The sequence below is a fragment of the Phoca vitulina genome, unplaced genomic scaffold, assembly GCF_004348235.1.
Source record: "Phoca vitulina isolate PV1807 unplaced genomic scaffold, GSC_HSeal_1.0 scaffold4, whole genome shotgun sequence".
NCBI lineage: Eukaryota > Metazoa > Chordata > Mammalia > Carnivora > Phocidae > Phoca > Phoca vitulina.
Genome location: NW_022589707.1, coordinates 7,173,243 through 7,192,199, shown reverse-complemented (window position 1 = coordinate 7,192,199; position 18,957 = coordinate 7,173,243). Strand labels below are relative to the sequence as shown.

Sequence of the window (18,957 nt, the reverse complement as noted above, 5' to 3'; positions counted from 1 at the left end):
AATATTTTATTTATTTGAAAGAGAGAGAGAGAGCACAAGCAGGGGGAGCGGCAGAGGGAGAGGGAGAAACAGGCTCCCCGCTGAGCAGGGGGCCCAATGCAGGGCCCGATCCCAGGACCCCGAGATCATGACCTGAGCTGAAAGCAGATGCTCAACCATCTGAGCCACCCAGGTGCCCCTGGACAAGCCAATCTTTATGAATCACAGATGGTCATCTATAAAATGGCCTATCTGTTCTGAGAGTTAGGAGACTAAAATAAACAATGTATGTAAGGTATTAAGATAATTATTTTAGCCACTGACCTGCCCAGGATTAATCAATCCCACATTGGTAGAATGTAGCTAATTTCATTTCATCTTTCTGCCTGAAAAATGTTCACAAAATAATGAGCCAAGTAGGATTTTAAAAAATTCCACTTACAAGATATAACAAATAAACTTTGTAATTCCAGAAAGTTACAAACCGGAGAGCTATTAGTGTCACTGCTAAATTTACCTCCATCCCCTAAATTAAACATGAGACCCCAGTGGAACAACTCAGAGTTTTATGTAAATTGTAACTCTATGAATTGAACACATTCACACCTCGAAACAGAGTACTGAGTACTTCAGAAAAGGATATGATTTATGAAGTTCAGTAACTTATCAGGTAAAATAATAATTCCAAAAATGTACGCTCTACCAGATTGGGATTACATTGCTTTGACAATAATGGTTGTGTATTTCAAGGTTGTACAGTTACATTAATAACTTTACATGACTACCGAGCTGTTTGAGACCATCTGGATTTCATTTCTAAATAAACCACTTTTTCCTTAGCTACAGTGATAGCAGAGAAAGGGCTTAGTAAGTACACTGGGAAAATGGTTTTAAATATTCACCTGCTGTTGGCAGAATGCCATTTAAAATGAATACTATTATAGCATCTGGTCTTAAGTAATTACAGTAATTAACAATAATAATAATAATGCCTTGCACGTATATTCCCTACATCACAGAAGTAATTTCTAATCATCTGTGAGCTCTGCGACCCTGGGGAAGTGCTGAGAGTTTCTGCCAAGTCTGAATCCACCAAGCACATCCTATTTTCTGAAGACCATTTTCTTTCCTGCTCTAAATACAGACAGAACAAACCTAACATTTTTCAAGTGTATGTAAATGCTGTTAAAATTAATAAAACCAAAATTCATTTAAGTATTTCTAAATTCATAGTAGCTTACCATCTAGTATTTTCTCAATTAATGGATACTGAATATACAACTATCATATGAGAACAAGAATTAGCTATTAAAAACCAAACTTATTAAAAATAAGATCCTTGGGGCACCAGGGTGGCTCAGTCGTTAAGCGTCTGCCTTTGGCTCAGGTCATGATCCCAGGACTCTGGGATCGAGCCCCACATCGGGCTCCCTGCCCGACGGGGGGCCTGCTTCTCCCTCTCCCACTGCCCCTGCTTGTGTTCCCTCTCTTGCTATGTATCTCTCTGTCAAATAAATAAATAAAATATTTTTTAAATAAATAAAATAAAAATAAGATTCTCACCATCAAAAAGGATCCAAACCACTGAGCCATGTTCTACTTTTCAAAACAAGCTGATAATCATTAACTCATCTGATTCATAATGAAGCTTTTTTGAGTCCTAGAAGATCTCCCATACAAGGTATTTTCCAGGATGGAACACTCCACATTGCGTGATCAATGTTACATAAAAGATGGCTTCACATGTAACATGTCCAGATAGAAGACAATCTCCCCTTTATAAAACAATGCCTTGGAATATAAAGCATACCAAAACTGCCACTTTCTATAGATATTCAGAGACCATTCCAACCCCACATCAGTAAGATTTCAGGTTGTTGTGTATTAGGAACACCGTGGGAGACACCGACTAGAAAGTGGACGGGGTGGAAGGCTGGCAGGAAAGGAGATGGCATGCATAAAGCATCTCGCCCCCCATGTCCATGTCACCTGACCCAATCTTCACCCCACAACCTTCTTATCTTGCTCTCTGGAAATCTAGATATGCAGCGAATGAACTTCTCCACATGGTCACCCTCCTCTGAGAGTTCTTTGCCTCAGACTCCTGCCTTCCCCCAGATGACCTGCCCCCTCTGAGGTCTCTCAAGGAGAAGCTGTCTTTCTTCCCACGGTCACTCTTCCTCCTCACAAGACCCCAGCTTCTCTGAACTCAGGCTGGCGTCGGGGGGGGGACCTCTACTGCCCGCTGCCCCACTGTCTTGTCACCTCCTGACCTCCCAGCACTCCGCTCTCACTGCAGACAGCCCCTTGCCTCACTTTCCTTCCGCCACCGCTTCCGTCCCAACGCAACAGCCAGGTGGCTCAACTCTCCCTCCCCTGTCCTCTTCACCACCCATCTTTTCCTCTGCCCCACACTGAAAACCCACTCCGTGGGCAAAACCCGGTCCAGTACCTACAAGACCTCCCCAACCTAGACTGCAAACACCCTACATTCTTTCCCTCTCCCACTTCCCACTCAACGGTCATCTTGCCTCAGCAAGGCTCCCAATTTGGTCACCTCACCACTTTCCCATTATGCATTACCCTCCTCTTGTCCTCATTTCCTTCTTTACTAACTTAGAATCTAACCAACTCCCTTGGGGGCCCTTTATTTTTTGCTTGCCTCTGTCCTTCCCTGCACCCAAGGAGTTGAGTTTTGCCTGAGAAAAATCACATAAGCAGGCCGATTTCACTTTTTAGATTCAAAACCACAAACCTCAAAGAACATGCAACACTGCCCAGCATGTCTACACTTTCCTAATTATTTTGCTTCCTCAACCTCTAAGACAACAACTTCACAATTCACTCTTTAAAGTTCCGGCATCCTTCTCTCTCCTTCACCTGGTACGATGGCTTTCTGCCAATGACCCCCCAGAACTAGGGCTCTAATGTGGACCCTCCAGAGCTCCCAACAGTACAGCCAACCGTCCACTTGATATGCCGCCATGGATCTGAAGCAAGATTCTTCGTTTCCTCCCTCCAGACCCATTCCTCCCCCAATATTCCCCACCTCATAAATGATACCACCATTCCTCCAAGTTGCCCAAGGTAACCAGGACTTATCCTTCACTTTTCCTTTTCTCTCTCAGCTTCCACATCCATCCCACTTCTAATTACCTCCCAAAATACATCCCAAATCTATCCACCTCTCTCCATCCCCACTGCCACCACCAAGATTAACCACCCATATCTCCACCAAGCCTACCCCAACAGCCTTCTGCAGGCTTTCACTATTTCTACATCTACCCTGCCCCGAACTCATTCTCCACACATCAGCCAGAAATAGACCTTTTTTTTTTTTTTTAAGATTTTATTTATTTGAGGGGCGCCTGGGTGGCTCAGTTGGTTAAGCGACTGCCTTCGGCTCGGGTCATGATCCTGGAGTCCCAGGATCGAGTCCCACATCGGGCTCCCTGCTCAGCGGGGAGTCTGCTTCTCCCTCTGACCCTCCTCCTCATGCTCTCTGTCTCTCATTCTCTCTCTCTCAAATAAATAAATAAAATCTTTAAAAAAAAAAAAAAAAAGATTTTATTTATTTGAGGGGTGCCTGGGTGGCTCAGTCGTTACGCGTCTGCCTCCGGCTCAGGTCATGATCCCAGGGTCCTGGGATCGAGCCCTGTATGGGGCTCCCTGCTCAGCGGGAAGCCTGCTTCTCCCTCTCCCACTCCCCCTGCTTGTGTTCCTGCTCTCACTATCTCTCTCTCTGTCAAATAAATAAAATCTTTAAAAAAAAAAAAAAGATTTTATTTATTTGAGAGCGAGAGAGAGCAGGAGCAGAGGGGAGCAGAGGGAGAGGGAGAAGCACACTCCCCACTGAGCAGGGAGCCTGACGTGAGGCTCGATCCCAGGACTCTGGGATCATGACCTGCGCCGAAGGCAGATGCTTAACTGACTGAGCCACCCAGGCACCCCAAGAAATAGATCTTAAAACATAAATCAGGTCTCATTCCTCTGCTCAAATCACAATGATGGCTTCCCAAGACTCAGATAAAAATATGAAACTCTTGGGCGCCTGGGTGGCTCAGTTGGTTAAGCGACTGCCTTCGGCTCAGGTCATGATCCTGGAGTCCCGGGATCAAGTCCCGCATCGGGCTCCCTGCTCAGCAGGGAGTCTGCTTCTCCCTCTCCCGCTCCCCCCTCTTGTGCTCTCTCTCACTCTCTCTCTCTCAAATAAATAAATAAAATCTTAAAAAAAAAAAAAATGAAACTCTTTGCCATGGCCTTTGAAGCCTGAATACCCCAGTCCTCCACAGTAAAACAGGAAGGTTAAGGTGGGGAGAGCCGTGGAGGTGACAGCTGTGGTTGGTAAAAGGAGGCTAGGAATGAAGAAGGGGACTGCCTGAGGCAATGCTTTTTGAGAGACTGGGTTGTTTTTTTTTATTGTTTTATTGATTTTCAATAGGTTATACATGCCTAAGGCAGAAAAATCAAAAGACATCAAAGGGTACATACAGTGATGTCTCCCTCTGTGATTTCATCACCCTGTGTTCCTAAATCCTCACAGAATCTATGCCTGTGCATACACTCCAGGTAGAGCCCCTCCCTCATACAATTCCACAAAAGAGCCTATCACACGCACTATTCTGCACCTTTTTCTTTTTTTTTCTTTCAAGATTTTATTTATTTATTTGACAGAGAGAGAGAGAAAGCACAAGTAGGGGGAGCGGGAGAGGGAGCAGACTCCCCACTGAGCAGGGAGCCCAAAACAGCGCTGGATCCCAGGACCCTGGGATCATGACCCAAGCCAAAGGCAGACACTTAACCAACTGAGCCACCCAGGCGTCACTTTCTTTCCTTCACTTATCAGAAGTTAGAGATCTGTCCTTATCCACACCTAGAGAGTTACCCCATTCCAATCTCCTACCAGACATCTGTGTGGTTCCCAAGTCTTTGGCAGGATGGAGCCAGCCATACTATGACACAGTGAGGAGCTAGCCCGTTTCCTTCCTCCTCTTTGCCCACCTTCCTCCCCACCCTCGCCAGTACCACTCTTTCTCTCTCACGGCAACCACCCCACACCTAATTCTTTTCTTGTCCCTGAGCCCTTTCTTGCTTTTGGCCTTTGCATTTGCTGTTCCACTGGCTGAAATGCTTCTCTCCTGGTTCTTTGCAAATGGCTTGCTCTTTCCTCTTCTTGGCTCATCCTCAAGTCATCTCCCTCAGTGTGTGCCCTGACGGCCCTATCTACAATGCTTGGGGCACTCAGTGACCTCTTTCATCTCTGTCTCTGTTTCTTCCCTTCATAGCATTGCTCCCAATCGAATTACTCTGGTTTAACTGTTTACATGTGGATTGTTCATCTGTAAGCTCCCCAAGAGCAGTGGCCTCATCTGTCTTAAGCCCATGGCTATTATCTCCAGCACCTAGCAGAGCATTCAGAACCATCAGTAAAGATTTTGTGAATGAATTAGTTCTTTGGCCATAACCAACACCGTACACTTTCTTTTTTTTTTTTTTTAAAGATTTTATTTATTTATTTGAGAGAGAGAGACACAGTGAGAGAGGGAACACAAGCAGGGGGAGTGGGAGAAGGAGAAGCAGGCCTCCCACGGAGCAGGGAGCCCGATGTGGGGCTCGATCCCAGGACCCCAGGATCATGACCCGAGCCGAAGGCAGACGCCCAACGACTGAGCCACCCAGGCGCCCCAACACCGTATACTTTCAAAGTGCCAGGCACTGTGCTAGGTACTTGCCCTGAACTACTGCATTTAGGTTCTCACATCTTAAGAGATGGGAAAACAGATTTTACAAAGCAATATCTCTTAACAGATGAAGCAAGCATTCAAACCCAGACCTGACCCTACTCTCTATACTATACCGTATAAGAGAAAAGGTTAAAATATCCCAAGTCGAGTAAAACATAGTAATTAGAAATATCTCACCGGAGGCTTAGAGGTATAAATTCAGAACGGAAAACAAAACAAAACAAAACAAAACACCCACACCTTACTAGTAATAGTGTAACTACAATTACTCAAGGAGTAGGACATTAAATGGGCAATGACTTCACTTGTCAGACTTCAGTTTTTACATTTGCAAAGTAAAAAGATTATGTGTACTGAAATATAAAAAGGCAGCTGGAAGAGTATTAAATGCATAGTTGAGTTGAGTTATTTTGACAGTATAGTGTATGTTGTAATTTAGCACCTCAATGCTTGACACTTATGCAAATATCCTTTTCATCCCACATTATCTCATTTGATGCCGTTTACTTGTACTACCTGAACCCTTCTACTCAAAACTGAAGTCTTCTGTAATTTTTCTCTCTTCTTAAATTGTTGCATTACCAGAGATGTAAAGTACTTAGCACTTACCTGTAAAATTATCCTGTCTTATTCCAGGGTTCCTAAAACTACATTCTTCCTACCTATTTTAAACATATTCCAAAGACAAGGAGGTTTCAAGATACAAATCTTTCCCTCTCGGGGCACTTGGCTGGTTCAGTAGGTGGAGCATGCCACCCTTGATCTTGGGGTCTGGGTTTAAGCCCCACACTGGGGGATAGATTGTACTTTAAAAAAAAAAAAAATCTGGGTGGCTCAGTGGGTTAAGCATCTGCCTTCAGCTCAGGTCATGATCCCAGGGTCCTGGGATGGAGCCCTGCATCTGGCCCCCTGCTCAGCAGGGTGTCTGTTTCTCCCCATCCCTCTGCACCTCCCCCTGCTCATGCTCTTGCGCGTGCTCTCTCAAATAAATCAATAAAATCTTTAAAAAAAAAAAAAAGGTTAACGGAAGAACGACACTAGGTGAAGCCACGTGTGGCCCACAGAGGCATTAAAGTTAGAGTGGTAACCACAGACCCTCCACTTAAAGTCTCGGAGCCTCAATTCCCTTATTTAAGAATTAATTTTGAGATAATTTTAGAGAGTTCCTAGTATAGAGCCTGGCACACAGTAAGCATCCAACAAATGGCAAAGAATTCAGCACCAAGACACTGAAGAAAGGTGGCAATTAAGATTCAGATTTCGTTCACCCTGGACGAAACATACTCTTCTCCCTATAAACATTCAGTAATAAGTTACTATGAGATCACCTACAATCTTACATTTCAGGAAACACCAAAACCCTGCGGACACATTCCCATTATCCCCTGCCAAAAGTGAGAATAAACAGACCACATTCTGCAAATAAGAATACCGAGGGAATGACGAATAAGCAATTTGACTAAATTCCTTGACTGAGGCCACAGCAGTTGCCAGAACACAAAACTCAGTTTTCCATTAAGACGCCTCTAACCCCTCCGGCCTCAGCGCATCACCTTTTCCAAAAGCCTTCCTTCGCACCCTACCTGAAAAGCGCCCCCTCACCGGGTCCGAACGACAGCCCCGCTCCTGGACAAGAGCCCTCGTGGCGCGGCCCGGCCCCGACTCTTCCCCAGGGCCCTCGGCGATCCTCCCGCTCTCCTGCCGCTGCGGTCCTCGCCGGCCCCGCCCGGCTCCGCACACTGGGCACCGAGGAGCCGGACCCGGGGCGGAGGGGAGCGCCGGCCGCTCCCTCCAGCCCACGGCGCCACACCCACCGGCCGCCACCCGCCGCATCTCCGCGTCGTCGCTCTCCCGTCCCGTGGAAGCCCCCGCGGACCGCCCTCGCGGGCGGCGCCCCCACACCTCACCCCAAACCGGGCTCCGGCCCCTTCTCGGTCGGACCCCACGCGCCGCGGCTAGCGCACCCGAGACCCGCCGTCGTGGCCGTGCTGCGGCCCACCGCCCCGCTCGCTCCGCTCCGCTGCCCGCAGCCCCTCGCCCGTGCCGCCACCTCACCCGCGGCTCGGCGGCCAGGGTTTCCGGACGCTCACGTGACCCGCCCTTCCCCGAGGCATGCTGGGAGTTGTAGTCCGACCGCGGCTGCACCCGCAGGCCGCCAGGGTGGCGGGGGAGGCGGAGGGAGGAGGAGGATGGAGGCCTCGGTGAACCTGGCTGCTGGGCTGGGGGAGGGGACGATGGCCAGGAATGTAAACTGGAAAAAGGCAGTGAGAGAGAGGTAAGATATAATCTGGGGAGAAGTGCTATCTAGGTCATCTTTTTTCAGAAAAGCTTTACTCTGCTCTTTCTTTTTATTAAAAGTAAAACGCTACTAAGTTTGCTACTGAGTAGCCAGCCATAAGGGCATAAGATTTAGATTTTTGTTTAAATTAATTAAATGCAGTGGCCCCTGCAGGCGGCCAGTAATCTGCCGCTATCATTCACCGTTCTGCGCTCCACCCCCCCACCCAGTCAAACAGATGAATGTTAAGATCCTGACAGCCTCTCGAAAAATTTAAAGGTCTTAGGACACAGGACTTGCAAGTAAAATCTGCTGCCCTCCTGGGCTCTCTTTCAACTGTTGGGGAAATACAACTTTAAAAAGAAATCTCCTAACCGAGAAAACCTCTCCACGAAGAGAGCAGAGAAAGAAAACAGATTTACTGGGCGCCTGGGTGGCTCAGTCGTTGGGCATCTGTTTCGGCTCAGGTCATGGTCCCTGGGTCCTGGGATCGAGCCCCGCATTGGCTCCCTGCTGTGGGAAGCCTGCTTCTCCCTCTCCCGCTCTCCCTGCTTGTGTTCCCTCTCTCGCTGTGTCTCTGTCAAATAAATAAAATCTTTAAAAAGAAAACAGATTTACTACTGGATAAGCATTAAACCAGAGTGTGATGCTCATTATGAACAATGAACTAACAGATTGCAAAAAGCCAGAAAGGAATCTCCCGCATATACAGCCAAGCATATACAACCCCTTACATGCATGTTCTCAGGATAAACAATCACCAGTCCTCAAACGAGAAGACTTGACAGGACATTTTGTCACATATAGTTGGTCCTAACTTTATCATGGTAATTGGGGAGACTGCCTATGTTGGCTTATTCAAAGGAGAAACAAACTTCTCATATCTTTAGGACAAGAGATAGTGTTGCAAGTTGGAGCAAGGCGCCCACAGATGTTAGGCTTGGGAACTAGGGGCCTGGAGCACTCCCCGGATGTTTATTTCAAAAGCTGGCTCCCGGGTCCTGGAAAGGTTCCTGATAGGAGACTGGCAAGAGGTTATTTAGCCATTACGAAGCTATTCATCTATTTGAAAGGGACAAAGAAAGAAATTTTGAAAGACAAAGAAAGAAAAGGGCAGGGTGGAGGTGGAAGTTCTTTAGTTTCTCTCTTCCCTTCTTTCTTTTTTTTTTTTAAAGACTTATTTATTTATTTGACAGAGAGAGACACAGTGAGAGAGGGAACACAAGCAGGGGGGAGTGGGAAAGGAGAAGCAGGCTTCCCGATGTGGGGCTCGATCGCAAGACCCTGGGATCATGACCTGAGCCGAAGGCAGACGCATAACAACTGAGCCACCCAGGCGCCCCTCCCTTCCCTTCCCTTATTTCTAAGGGAGAATTAAGCCTCTTATTTTCAATTTGTATTTGCCATGTGATGTCAGGGTGAGCAAAACCAAATCAGCCAAATGGTTCACTTTTCTTTTAAAAAATGTGGAGGGGTTCCTGGCTGGCTCAGTTGGTGAAGTATGCAACTCTTGATCTTGGGGTGGTGAGTTTGAGCCCCATGTTAGGTGTAGAGATTACTTAATAAAATCCCTACACATGCATATATGGAATATTATTCAGCCTTTAAAAAGAATGAAATTCTGACACACGCTACAACATAGATGAACCTGGAGAGCATTATGCTAAATGAAATAAGCCAGTCACAAAAGGACAGATATGTATGATTCCATTTACATGAAGTACCTAGAGTAATCAAAATCATAGGGAGAGAAAGTAGGATCATAGTTAGTAGAAATGGGAGTTATTATTTAATGGGTAGAGTTTCAGTTGGGGATGATGCAAAAGTTCTGGAGATGGATAGTAGGGATGGTTGCACAACAATGTGAATATGTTTAATGCCATTGAACAGAATCCTTAAAAATGGCTAAAATGGAGGCACCTGGGTGGCTCAGTCGGTTAAGCATCCAACTCTTGATTTCAGCTCAGGTCGTGATCTCAGGGTCGTGAGATCGAGCGCTTTGTTGGGTCTCACACTCAGCACAGAGTCTGCTTAAGATTCTCTCCCTTTCCCTCTGCCCCTCCCCACCCCGGCTCTCACTCTCTCTCTCTCTCTCTCTCAAAAAAAAAAAAAAAAGCTAAAATGGTAAAGTGTACATATTGTGAAACATATGTGTGTGCATGTACATATGTCTATGTATGCATGTGTGGAGAGGAATAAAATAAGTATAGGGCGCCTGGGTGGCTCAATCAGTTAAGTGTCTGCCTTCAGCTCAGGTCATGATCCCAGGGTCTCCTTGCTCAGTGGGGAGTCTGCTCCTCCCTCTCCCTCTGCCCTCCCCTGGTTTGTGCTCTCTCTCTCTAGCTCACTCTCTCTCAAATAAATAAATAAAATCTTTAAAAAAATAAATAAATAAAATAAAATAAGTATATAACCTGCGTCACTACCACCCAGGCCAAGAAGCCCACACCACACTCTCTGCGCTCATAGTCATGTTGGCAGAAAGGGTCTGGTGGAGAAAGTCAGAATGGGGGAGACGGAATCTCTCTCTCTCCTTAACTTCCATAACCATCTAGGCATTTTACTATTTGATTATTTTTTTTAAGGTTTTATTTATTTATTTGCGAGGGAGAGAGAGAGAGAGAACATGGAGGGGGGAGGACAGAGGGAGAAGCAGGCTCCCCGCTGAGCAGGGAACCTGCCCGCAGGGCTCGATCTCAGGACCCTGAGATCATGACCTGAGCCAAAGGCAGACGCTTAACCAACTGAACCTCCCAGGCGCCCTAGACATTTTACTGTTTGATTTCTACTTCTAGATGTTCTCCAAGTACTGGGGCTGAGTCAGCTGACTTTTTTTTTCTTCCCCAGTAACCATTACCAGAAGAAGAAACCATTTTGACACCTAGCCTCACCGACATGCACATCTAACAGGTTTTATTTCCTGCCTCCCGCCCATACAGGGTGCTGGATCTTGAACTATATGTCATTTTCAGTGCACAGACGTCTGCCTGTGACTCCCCAAGTGACAACGTGCCCCAGCTGCACTCGGCAGTGCCTTTGTTTTCTTGCTCTACCTGCCAGCACCGGGTTTATGACTCAAGAGAGGTTCCTGAAAAGTGATGCGTAAATGGAATATGGGGTAAGAGAAATTATAACTTACAGGTTTTCTGAAGGAATTACAGAAAGAAATGCTCTTGGAAAGTGAATAAACCCTCCTCTATTTCAGTGCTTCTCGATCTTTTTAGACCTCAACCCACAGTAAGAGATACATTTTACATCACCTGGGTACATCCATGCATGGACACAACTGACCCAAACAGGGTACGAAACAGTACTTAGCCTTACCGCATGAGATACATTCTGAAATTCTGTCCCAGTTTCTTCTGTAAAAATGCTGGTTGCAGGACACCTGGCTGGCTCAGTCGGCAGAGCACAATGACTCTCAGTCTTGGGTCGTGAATTAAAGGCCCATGTTGGGCATGGAGCCTTCTTTAAAAAAAAAAAAAAAATGCTGGTTGCCACCCACAAAAAAAATGGATTTCATGACTCACTAATAGGTCTCAGCCCACAGTTTGAAAACACTATACCAATTTAAATATTTTATCAATCTGATGTTTCCATTTTGCACATGGTAGCTTAACTGCCTACACCTTACATTCTACATTATGGAGAAAATCTAGTCCCTAAGATATGATAAGCGGTGACTCTTCCAGACTCGGTGAGGGAAAAACTTAAGTTTTATGCTTTTACTGCCAGTAGGAGACTGGTAAATTCTGGGTTTTCTCAGACCTAGAAATCAACCTTCATTCTGTGGTAGATTTTTTGAGGAAGGAAAACAAATGTTTTTTAGCTCTTTCTTCCCATGAAAGTTCAGAGTTGTTTTGTTCTTCTTTTTGTTTTTGTTTTTTAATCTTCTCTTTGGGTCGCCTCCTTTCTCTCCGTGGCTCCTCAGAAAGAGTTATTCAAGTCCACAAAACAGCCAAATGACTCAAGACCTGGATCTGTATTCTCCTTGACCTTGCTCCCCCTCAACTAGCCGCCCCCCACCCCAGCCAAACAAGGGACCCCAGGAAAAACCGGGACGCAAGGACTGCAAAAGAGAAGGTGAGGAGAAGGAAGGAACAGGGTGGCTGAATAGTTAAGGGCTAGTCCTTGTCGTCTGGCTCTGCTAGGTGCCGAATGTCGGGAGGGCAAGCTGACTGCGTGGGGAGCACTGGCCAGCGGCTCGCCCTGCGCTTTGTACCCAACGGCAGCTGAGGCCAGGGCGGTGGGAGGGCTCGCGCTTTCCTTTCACTTTCTCAGGTCGCCAAGCCCGACACCTGGGGACCGAACACCAGCTCCCACCACTCCGGCCAGGCCCGGCGGGAGGAAGAAAGGCGCGGAGGGCCGGGAAGGAAAACTAGGAGAATAAAGTAAACATTACCTGCCAGCAGAGGTGGGAGAGCGAGCCAGGTAAGCAACAGGTGAACCAGGAAGGTGAAGGCTACAGGATGCGGGGTGGAGGGCATCCGGCACCGGCGGGTGGGCACTGCTCATTTCTCCTTGCAGGGGGCGCCGGCTAAGGTAAAGAGGGCTTTTGTGGAAACAAACCCGGAGGACTTGCTTGGGGCAGGGGGAAGGTGGAAGTAAGGTCCCTCCCTGCTCAAGGTAGTGATATGACACCGGAAGTGGAATGGCCTTCTTTATTTGAAAAGCCAGAAGGAAAAAAGTGGTTTCATTGGGTCTTTTGTCTGCTGCATCATTTGCCAGAGGTGGTTTTCAGAGGCGTCCAAGAGAGGAATGGGAGCCTTCTTCATCTGTTTAAAGCTCAGGGTTTTCATGTACAGATTATGAGTCTGTGCGCTTTCTTATTTGTGTGATGATTCAGACCTGTCCTTTTCTGACTTTAGAGAAAACCAAAAAATAAAACTGGAAGAAATGGAGGAGGGTGTCATAAGGCAGGAGCAACGTGAAGCATGTCAAAGTTAATCATCCAATGGGATAAGTTTTCATGTATTTTTATGAAACATTGGATGAGGAGACCCAACACAACATCATGTGAAGAACGGTTGAAAGGCCCAGGGATATTTGCCTTGAGGGGATATGTTTGCTGCCTCAGATTTCTGATGGGCTGTCATGTGGAATCGGAATCTGCCAAGTCCTGGCACAGCCCGAGGGGCAACAGATGGAAACCCCATGGAGATAGAGTTCAACCCATGTAAGTTAGAGTTGGACATGCCAAGTGGATTCTTGCAGGAGGTAGTAAGTTCCCTGTGATCAAAGATATCAAAGTACAGGTAGATATTGAGGCAGAAATGCTGAGGTGGGAATAGTTTCAGGTGAGTGATTCTGTTGATCAGTGCCCCCCAAACCTGGATGGTCATCAGAATCACCTGGGAAGTGTGTGCCTGTGTGTGTGTGTGTGTGTGTGTGTGTGTGTGTCTTTAAATATATTTGGCAGATCTCGAATGGGCTCTAGCAATATATCTTTCTAAGTATCTCTTTCAGATAGTTGTGACATAATCAGTTTGGGAAACACTGTCATTAGAAACTTTAAGTTATTTCTCAGCCCAGAGTAAAATATGCCATAAACACTTGAAAACCATAGTTTTCATTTGGGGTTTGTTTTTTTTTTTTGAAGTTTATTTTTAAGTGATTTCTACACCCAACATGGGGCTTGAACTCACAACCCTGAGATCAAGAATCATGTGCTCTACCAACTGAGCCAGCCAGGTGCTCCACATAGTTTTCATCTTGAATATTCTCAAAATCGTAATTTCCTGGTCAAGAAAACCAGAAGAAAAAGGCCATGTCTCTCTTCCCCAAACTGACTTGTGTGTCAAATCTTGCCGGTCCTTGTTGCTGGTTGCCTGGACGGTCTGTCTTCTGTAGTTGGGAGTTTTCCTCCCCATGAGAAGCGAAGCTAGGATGACAGCGAGGAGTGTTCTCCAGCTGATGAATGGCAGTGGGACCCTCCCGTAGGCATCTCCCCTGCCATCCTCCTGCTCTGGGCGCTTGACAGAGCATGGGGTACTTCCTCGCCTCAGTGACTAAGATTTCAGTCAATGTTGTCATCTGAGAGTGTCGCTTGTGTGCTGGCCCCCACAGAGAATGGCAGTTAAACCTCTTCATTTTAAAGCAATGCCAGGGGCGCCTGGGTGGCTCAGTCGTTAAGCGTCTGCCTTCAGCTCAGGTCATGATCCCAGGGTCCTGGGATCGAGCCCCACATCGGGCTCCCTGCTCAGCGGGAAGCCTGCTTCTCCCTCTCCCACTCCCCCTGCTTGTGTTCCCTCTCTCGCTGTGTCTCTCTCTGTCAAATAAATAAATAAAATCTTTAAAAAAATAAAAAAATAAAAAAAAAAGAAAGCAATGCCAACCCATGGAGACTAGGTGTGGGCATGTGGGGACAGCTCCCTTGTACCTGACCAGGAATTAATATCCTTCTCCCACAAGAATGCGAGTGCTATGAATGAACAACCTCCCTTTCTCTTGTCCTGTCCTACATCCCGAGTGCCTAGAACAGTGCCTGGTGCCTGATGGAACAGTGTCTAGTTCACTAAAAAGATGCTGGATTCCTTCTTTTCTTCCTAGGTCCATTCTAGGTGGCAAGGAGCCATGCAATTCTCCAGCTCATCCAGGGCAGCAGATGAGAATTTTGACTATTTGTTCAAGATTATCCTCATTGGGGATTCCAATGTGGGGAAGACGTGTGTGGTACAGCATTTCAAATCTGGGGTCTACACAGAGACACAGCAGAACACGATTGGGGTGGACTTCACTGTGCGCTCCCTTGAGATCGATGGCAAGAAAGTGAAGGTCAGAAAGGCACGGGGTTGGCTCCTCCTCTCTTAGCTAGAGTTCTTTTCTTTTTTTTTAAGATTTTATTTATTTGAGAGAGAGAGAGAGCATCAGCAGGGGGGAGGGGTAGAGGGAGAAGCAGATCCCTACTGAGCAAGGAGCCAACGTGGGGCTCCATCCCAGGACCCTGGGATCATGACCTGAGTCGAAGGCAAATGCCCAACTGACTGAGCCACCCAGGTGCCCCTTAGGTAGAGTTCTTAACACCGCAACACATGCCTGAGGAATAAAAGATTTAAATATAAAACATGAAATCATAGGAATACCAGAAAAAAAGACCATTGAAATATTTATTTTTATCATGGTGGGATGGGGAAATCAGCCTTTTTTTTTTTTTAAGATTTTATTTATTTGAGAGAAAGATTGAGAGAACGAGTGGGAGGAGGGGCAGAGGGAGAAGCCGACTACCCGCGAGCAGGGAGCCTGATGCAGGACTCGATCCCAGGACCCTGAGATCATGACCTGAGCCAAAGGCAGATGCTTAACTGACTGAGCCACCGAGGCACCAGCAGTCTTTTTTTTTTTTTAAGATTTTATGTATTTATTTGAAAGAGAGAGAGAGCAAAGCGGGGGAGAGGGGTATGAGGAAGCAGAGAGAGAGGGAGAGGGACAGGCAGACTCCCTGCTGAGCGCAGAGCCCAACGCAAAGCTGATCCCAGGACCCCGAGATCATGACCCAAGCCGAAATCAGACGCTTAACTGACTGAGCCACCCAGGCGCCCCGGGAAATAAGCCTTTTAAGACAAGAACCCAGAAGCCATAAAGGAAAAGATCGCTCAATCATAACTACCTAAAGGCCAAGTTTATATATCTCTATATAATGATATAAAGGTCAAATTTCTACATCCACAAAAATACCATAAACAAAGTCAAAAGATGAATGACAAACTGTAAAGAAATACTTGCAAATATGGAACTGACAAAAGGCTAATTTCTTTAACATGAAAGGAGCCCCAATAAATATCTAAGAAAAAGACTAACAACCGAATACAAAAAGTAGGCAATCCACAGATTGGACACAATTGCTATTTCATAAATTCGATAAGAACTAGCTCAGAAATTCATGTCAAGATATAAAGGTGCCCATCCTCACTCATGATTTTAAAAGTGCAAATTTGAATCAAAAACTAATGATGTAATTAATGTATGGTGATTAACATAACATAATAAAATTTAAAAAATAAAAATAAAAGTGCAAATTCAAATAACAGTGAGAGACTTTTACCCATTTGGTTAGAAAAGATCAGAAAATGTTGGTGAAAGTGTTGGTGAAAATGTAAAGCATGTAAAGCTTGGGATCTTTATTAAATAAAAACAACAGTAAAAAGACATTTTGGAGACAATCAAGAGAATTTTAACATATTAGATGATACCAAGGAGTTAGTGAGAAGCTGATTAGCAGTGATTAGGGCATTGTGCTTCTGTATGAAAACGTCTACTTTTGACACAAATGAAATGACATGACGTCTGGGATTCACCCAGGTCAGTAACACCTCAGGGGCGCCTGGGTGGCTCAGTGGTTGAGTGTCTGCCTTCGGCTCAGGTCATGATCTCAGGGTCCTGGGATCGAGCCCCGCATCGGGCTCCCTGCTCAGCGGGAAGCCTGCTTCTCCCTCTCCCACTCCCCCTGCTTGTGTTCCCTCTTGGTGTGTCTCTGTCAATAAATAAATAAATTTCTTTAATAAAAAATAAATAAAATAACACCTCAAAGAAATCAACAGAAGGGGCTAGATGAAGCAAGAGTGGTGAAATCTTGATAATTACTGAGTCTGGATATTGGCTATATGAGGGTTCCTTGCTTTATTCTCTCTAGTTTGGGGTACGTTTGCATCTTTCTTTAGGGGCTCTTGGCTGGCTCAGTCGGTAGAGCATGCGACTCTTGATCTCAGGGTCATGAGTACAAGCCCCACATTGGGTGCCGAGTTTACTTAATGAAATAATTAATTAATTAATTAGTATATTTTATAAATAGTGTGAGAGAGTGAACAAACGGGTACCCTCAGACACAGTGGGAGGGTGTATAATCAGGTGCCCCGGCGTGGGATGGTCACTGAGAAGGTATTATCATAAGGACACTCCTAAACAGACACAGCTGAGTGGTCCTTTAAAATCAGAACGGTTCAGCCAGTGTTATCACCTTGAGTGGGATCAACGAGCAGGTTCCAAAGGTTAACCCCGAAATCTAGACAAAGGGATGATGGAGGTAAAAAGGTCAAGAACACCAGACCCATGACATTGGGTCCACCTCTCCGACTAAAGTGTCCCTTAGGTGGTGGCTCCCAAACCTGAAAGCACATCCAAATCACCCTGAGGAGCAAAAGGAAACACGGATCCCTGGGCCCCACTCCCGACCTACTGAATATCTCCAAGTGAGACCCAGGAAACTGCCTTTTTCAGACGAAGTAGGTGAGCAAGCTCCCATCAGGCGCGGGAACTCCTGATGCAGACCCCCTTTCCTGCCCTCTTCCAGATGCAAGTGTGGGACACGGCGGGCCAGGAGCGGTTCCGGACCATCACTCAGAGCTACTACCGCAGTGCCCACGCCGCCATCATTGCCTACGACCTCACCCGACGGTCCACCTTCGAGTCTGTTCCTCACTGGATCCACGAGATAGAAAAATACGGAGCGGCGAACTTGGTCATTATGCTGATTGGTATGGCGTTTTCAAAGCATTTGGCTTTTCTTTCCTGGGCCCCTCTGCGGATGCTCAGGTTTTTGTGTGTTTCTGATGGCAAGGGAATGTGAAATCATAAAAGTGCAGGTGGTGGACGGGACCTCACAAAGTGGCCCCCAAACTCCCACCAGATTCACTTGAGAATGTGGGTGGTGGGGTGTGAACTTGTTAATAATACGGTTTCCAAGGCCCCACCTTAGAGTGTCTGGTCCCAGACACCTGGGATGGGGCCCGGGCTACTCGATGAAGGCATCATACCCCAACTGATTTGATGCAAAGGTGTGTAGACCACACAGGAAATCCCCTGGAGGCTGAGGTTCACAATATCAAACGGCTCCAAATCCCCAAGGGAGCCACTCACAGGCCTGGGACCGCACCCATGAATGACTCCGTTACAACTGCTAGGATCCTAAGCAAATCTTAACGACAAACCACCATCAAAATGAACAGCAACTTCAACTGCGCAAAGGAAACGGCCGGTTAACGTGAGCGGTCCTACTGCATATTCAGAAGGTGTATATTTCCATCCCTTCTCAGTAGTTTGAGTTGTGCAAACAGAGCTGCCTTTTCCTTCCTCCTATGAACATGACTATTAACTAAGTGGCTGTTTCATTTTGGCAAGATGTTTAGGCCCTTGCTCCTCAAAGTGCGGTCTGTGGGCTAGCAGTTACCAGCCAGAGTTTGTGAAAAGTGCAAGATCTTTTTTTTTTTTTTTTTTTAAGATTTTATTTATTTATTTGAGACAGAGAGAATGAGAGAGAGAGAGCACATGAGAGGGGGGAGGGTCAGAGGGAGAAGCAGACTCCCTGCCGAGCAGGGAGCCCGATGCGGGACTTGATCCAGGGACTCCAGGATCATGACCTGAGCCGGAGGCAGTCGCCCAACCAACTGAGCCACCCAGGCGCCCTGAAAAGTGCAAGATCTTAGGCCACATCCCACACTTCCTGAATCAGAATCTTCATTTTAAGAGGATCCTAAGGAGATTCATAGGCAAATGGAAGTTTACACAGAACAAGTCTAGACAGCTAGCTGTGAGATTGAGAAAGAGCTAAACACACCGTGTTTAATGGCTGATTCATCCTCTGACAAGCATGTCCTAGCTCTGTGGCCAGTCATCCTCTGAGCCTTGTTCCTGATCTATAAGATGTGACTAATACTTAATGGGTTGCGGTAAAACTCTAATGAGATACTGTATATAAATTGCTTAGCAGTGCCTGGCACCACGTAAGTGTTTAATAGACCGTAGGATGTGTTCTAGGAAGTTTGTTTGAGAAACTGTCTCATCTATGTTCCAAATAATTCAGGGCTTAGAGGGGAGGGTGCAAGTTCCCAGGACCTAGGAAAAGCCAGCCATCAAGCCCCAGCCAGAGCAGGAGACACAGTGGAGCCAGCCTGCTTCTCCCCCTCCCCAACTCCCACCCTTCCCACCCCCCCCCCCCCCCCCCCCCCCCCCCCCCCCCCCCCC

The 18,957-nt window shown here is 46.5% G+C and overlaps 2 protein-coding genes across 3 annotated transcripts in view; one reads left to right on the top strand and one right to left on the bottom strand.

Moving 5' to 3' along the window:
• The window catches only part of SLC37A3 (solute carrier family 37 member 3), a 47,644-nt gene extending 39,846 nt beyond the window's left edge, over nt 1-7,798 (bottom strand). Inside the window, exon 1 of one of the 2 annotated variants that reach the window (XM_032401459.1) lies at nt 7,688-7,798. The gene's annotated coding sequence lies outside the window, so the exon portion shown is untranslated. Of the gene's footprint in view, nt 1-303; nt 1,237-7,687 lie in introns of those variants that run through there. The other variant, XM_032401458.1, reaches the window with a different exon arrangement.
• A 114-nt stretch (nt 7,799-7,912) lies between these two features.
• RAB19 (RAB19, member RAS oncogene family) overlaps nt 7,913-18,957 on the top strand; it is an 18,027-nt gene continuing 6,982 nt past the window's right edge. The window contains exons 1-6 of the mRNA XM_032401158.1: nt 7,913-7,998; nt 10,941-11,119; nt 11,933-12,084; nt 12,283-12,432; nt 14,551-14,775; nt 17,288-17,471. Coding sequence (XP_032257049.1) covers nt 14,575-14,775; nt 17,288-17,471 — 385 coding nt within the window. The 5' untranslated portion in view covers nt 7,913-7,998; nt 10,941-11,119; nt 11,933-12,084; nt 12,283-12,432; nt 14,551-14,574. The remainder of the gene's footprint in view (nt 7,999-10,940; nt 11,120-11,932; nt 12,085-12,282; nt 12,433-14,550; nt 14,776-17,287; nt 17,472-18,957) is intronic.